The 3028-nt window shown below is 46.5% G+C and overlaps 1 protein-coding gene across 1 annotated transcript; it reads right to left on the bottom strand.

Annotated features, from left to right (window-relative positions):
- Nucleotides 1-1244: 1244 nt before the first annotated feature.
- Nucleotides 1245-2709, bottom strand: Magef1 (MAGE family member F1). Its single transcript, XM_010624239.3, is given in 5 exon segments — nucleotides 1245-1838; nucleotides 1841-2018; nucleotides 2021-2071; nucleotides 2073-2391; nucleotides 2393-2709. Coding segments are annotated over 5 exon segments (1044 nt in total). The 5' UTR covers nucleotides 2692-2709; the 3' UTR covers nucleotides 1245-1641.
- Between the last annotated feature and the right edge of the window lie 319 nt (nucleotides 2710-3028).

The raw sequence follows: 3028 nt of genomic DNA, 5'->3' as shown, positions 1-3028 counted from the left end.
AATACACCTTCTGCCTTTTAAATTTTTTAGGTTTAAGACAGAGTCTCATCAAGTTGCCCAGGCTGGGCTCCAACTTGCAATCTTCCTGCCTCAGCCTCCCACACTGAAATCACAGGTGTGGCCCATTGCCTTAGACTTCAATCTTTCCATTTTAATAGCCTTGGTACCTAGCAGAGTTGTTGGCAGAACAGTGGGCCCTCAGTATCTTTGTTCTGTTTAATAATCATAAACTACTTAGACATCATAGTTTTAATTATCACTAAACTTTTTTCCCTATAAGCTGATAGCTTTGGTCTGATTTGTTGGATCCCAGGGCCCCATCTCAAAGTTATCTGTATTCTATGACAACCTTAAAACACTCAGAAATGTTATTTGATACAACTGGAAGCAGAAAAACTAACAGCAAAGAGAGCAAAGAGCAACTCTTCTTTTATGACAGCTGTAGGGAGACAGTTTCCCAATCCACGCCCCTCCACCTCTGGTGTGGGTTCCATTCCAGTAGGTTTTCTATTACTATATACATCTTTCTATAGGATTTCTCCCCCAGAGTGAAAGGTGGTAGGCACTGCAGAGTCCAGATCAGCTAGCACGACTCTTCTTGGTATTAAGAATGTGAGGGATGTACCAAATGGTCTCCACCTAATGGGAGGTGGCAGGTGGAAAGCAGCAGGTACAAACAAGGAGTACTGTGCTTCCTGATGTAAGGCAGAAAACTTGAAGTACAACTTCTAGATAACAGGAGATATCAGATGTACTCTCCATCATACTACAGTATTTCAGAATTGTTACACTAACTGCTCTCTCAAGGGTTTGACAGAAGAGTGAAACTTAAGAGAGGTGGAGAGAGAGATGGAGAACCAAAAATGCCCCTGGTCACCATCATTGTGCACCACTGGCAAATGTAGGGCATTTCCAAAGTCTGCTGCCTAGCAGGTCTTTTCCCAAGGTATTGAGGAGCACCTGAGTTTAAGTCATTTTAAATACCATCCCCCACTCATCTCACTTTCCAACTTCCTTTCTCTGTTCCCTCCCCTCCCCCAGAGAGGTGACTTACCAAAGGTGATCTCAAGCAGTCCTGACCAACCACAACTGCGTTAGGTGTCCTTTGTAGTGTTCAACTCATTGTATTGTAACTTCTGGGTTATTTATATATTCCCCAATTCTATAAAAAAATAAAATGTATCCTATCCCCAAATGCCCAAAACAATGCATCCAAAAAATCAAAATGTTAAACATGGGTTTAATTTATTAAGTGTTCAGTGTATACTTGTAATTTTCTAGATAATATAACATCTAAGCAAGTAAAGGTACACGTCAATCTTTTTTAAAAAATATACAACAGACAAAAAGTGTTGGGAGGCTAGACATGGAATCAGCTGTTTTCTTCTTCTGGTACTATATCATCACAATGCTAAGATTCTTCAAACGATTTAAATAACAGCATTCCCACACTGGGTAATCTTTTCAAGATCACAGAATAACATTTTTCAATCCATTTTTTAAAACTAGCAAAACTCTACAACAAAATCTCACAGAAAAAGATCAATTTCATTTATATACATATTAAATGTTAATACAACCTATGAGGATTCAAAATCTAAAGAGTTACATAATTTCCTTAGAAAAAATGACTCTCTCACCCTACCTATACTGACTCAAAACAGTGGCTTCCACACCCACAGGGCCCTTGTTGGCCATCTTTCCACCAGCCCTCACTAGCATTGATGCAGGGCCTAGCACAGTCTTGGCCTCGGCTCTGCCCTGTTGACCTCTGTCTGCTACAGCCTCACCACAATGCAATGGCCAGTGCTGGGGTTCTTCCTTATGAAGGCTGACCAGAACCCCAGGCTTTTTATCTTGCTGATTTCCAGGTTGTTTTGGGGACCCCAAATGGATTCATATTCCGGTGGACTGGTGTGAGGCACCTGCCTGTAACTGATGTATCGCTAATGCACAAAATCTTCCACAAGCCTCTTTGGGTGCCCAAAGGGGAAGTGATAAGACACTCTTGACACAAGTACCGCAAACCCAGCAGCATCTCCCAGACCTGGGCCACCCTGGCACTATTTATTACCTTTCAAGTAGGTAAGTCCCAAGATCATCGCTAAGAGATCATCACTAAGAGACCCAATCTTAAAACCTCTAGAGGTTTTAAATTTGTTGATCAGGATTTAAGTGTGGTGCTTGCGGTCGAGCTGTTTCAGCTCAAAACCAAAAGCACACCGCAGATGCTCTGCGACCCTTGCGATGATCTCCGGGAACAGATGCTTCAAGTCTCCAATGATGTATTTCACCATCTCAGAGTGCGTGATGGGACACCTCTTCCTGCTCTCCGCCAGCAGAAACAGCGCCGAGGTCCTCCTTGGAGGGGGCTCTCCTGCAGGAGGGGCCTCGAGGCCTCCTCTGAGAGACGGGCAGGGCCTGTGTCTCACCGTCACGGCCGCCATCACGTTCCCCCTCGTCCCGAGTCCGGGAGACCCCCGCGCTCTGGGTTCCGCAACGTGTTTTCGGACCGGCAGACAGAACAGCGCGTACACGGGCCGAGGGGCGTGCAAACCGCTGCGCAAACCCGGACGGAAGGGTTGGACGGCGCGAGGAGGGCTGGGAGCGCAGCTGCGGGACTCTACCCTTCGGTGCGTGAATCGCTGCCATAACGCCGCGGGCGTCCTGGATCCGCCTGCCGCTGCGCATCCTCAGTCCGCGCCCGCGCTCCGGCCACTTCCGGCCACCTCAGCCAAGATGGCGGTCCCGGGTCCGCGCGAAACCTTTCCTCTTCCGGTCTTCTCCGGGTTATGGGTACGCTGCTACTTGGTTGGGAAAACTGAGGGGAAAGGGGGTGTAACCAGGGCTTTTTCATTCAAGACATGTTTCAATATGTAAAGGCTGAAGTAGGAATGGAGTTCTTTTTTATAAGTGTAGGTAGCCCTGATTTTGACTGATTTCCTGTAGCTCAAGCCAGAGTGTATAGAGATCAAGACTGGGAGATACGCTCCCAGGGCTAGTTAGTGAAGGGCCTCGACCAAGATGC

This window comes from Fukomys damarensis, unplaced genomic scaffold (genome assembly GCF_012274545.1).
Source record: "Fukomys damarensis isolate Sample0158 unplaced genomic scaffold, DMR_v1.0_HiC HiC_scaffold_12, whole genome shotgun sequence".
Taxonomy (NCBI): Eukaryota; Metazoa; Chordata; class Mammalia; order Rodentia; family Bathyergidae; genus Fukomys; species Fukomys damarensis.
This window is presented reverse-complemented; position numbering and strand designations above follow the sequence as displayed.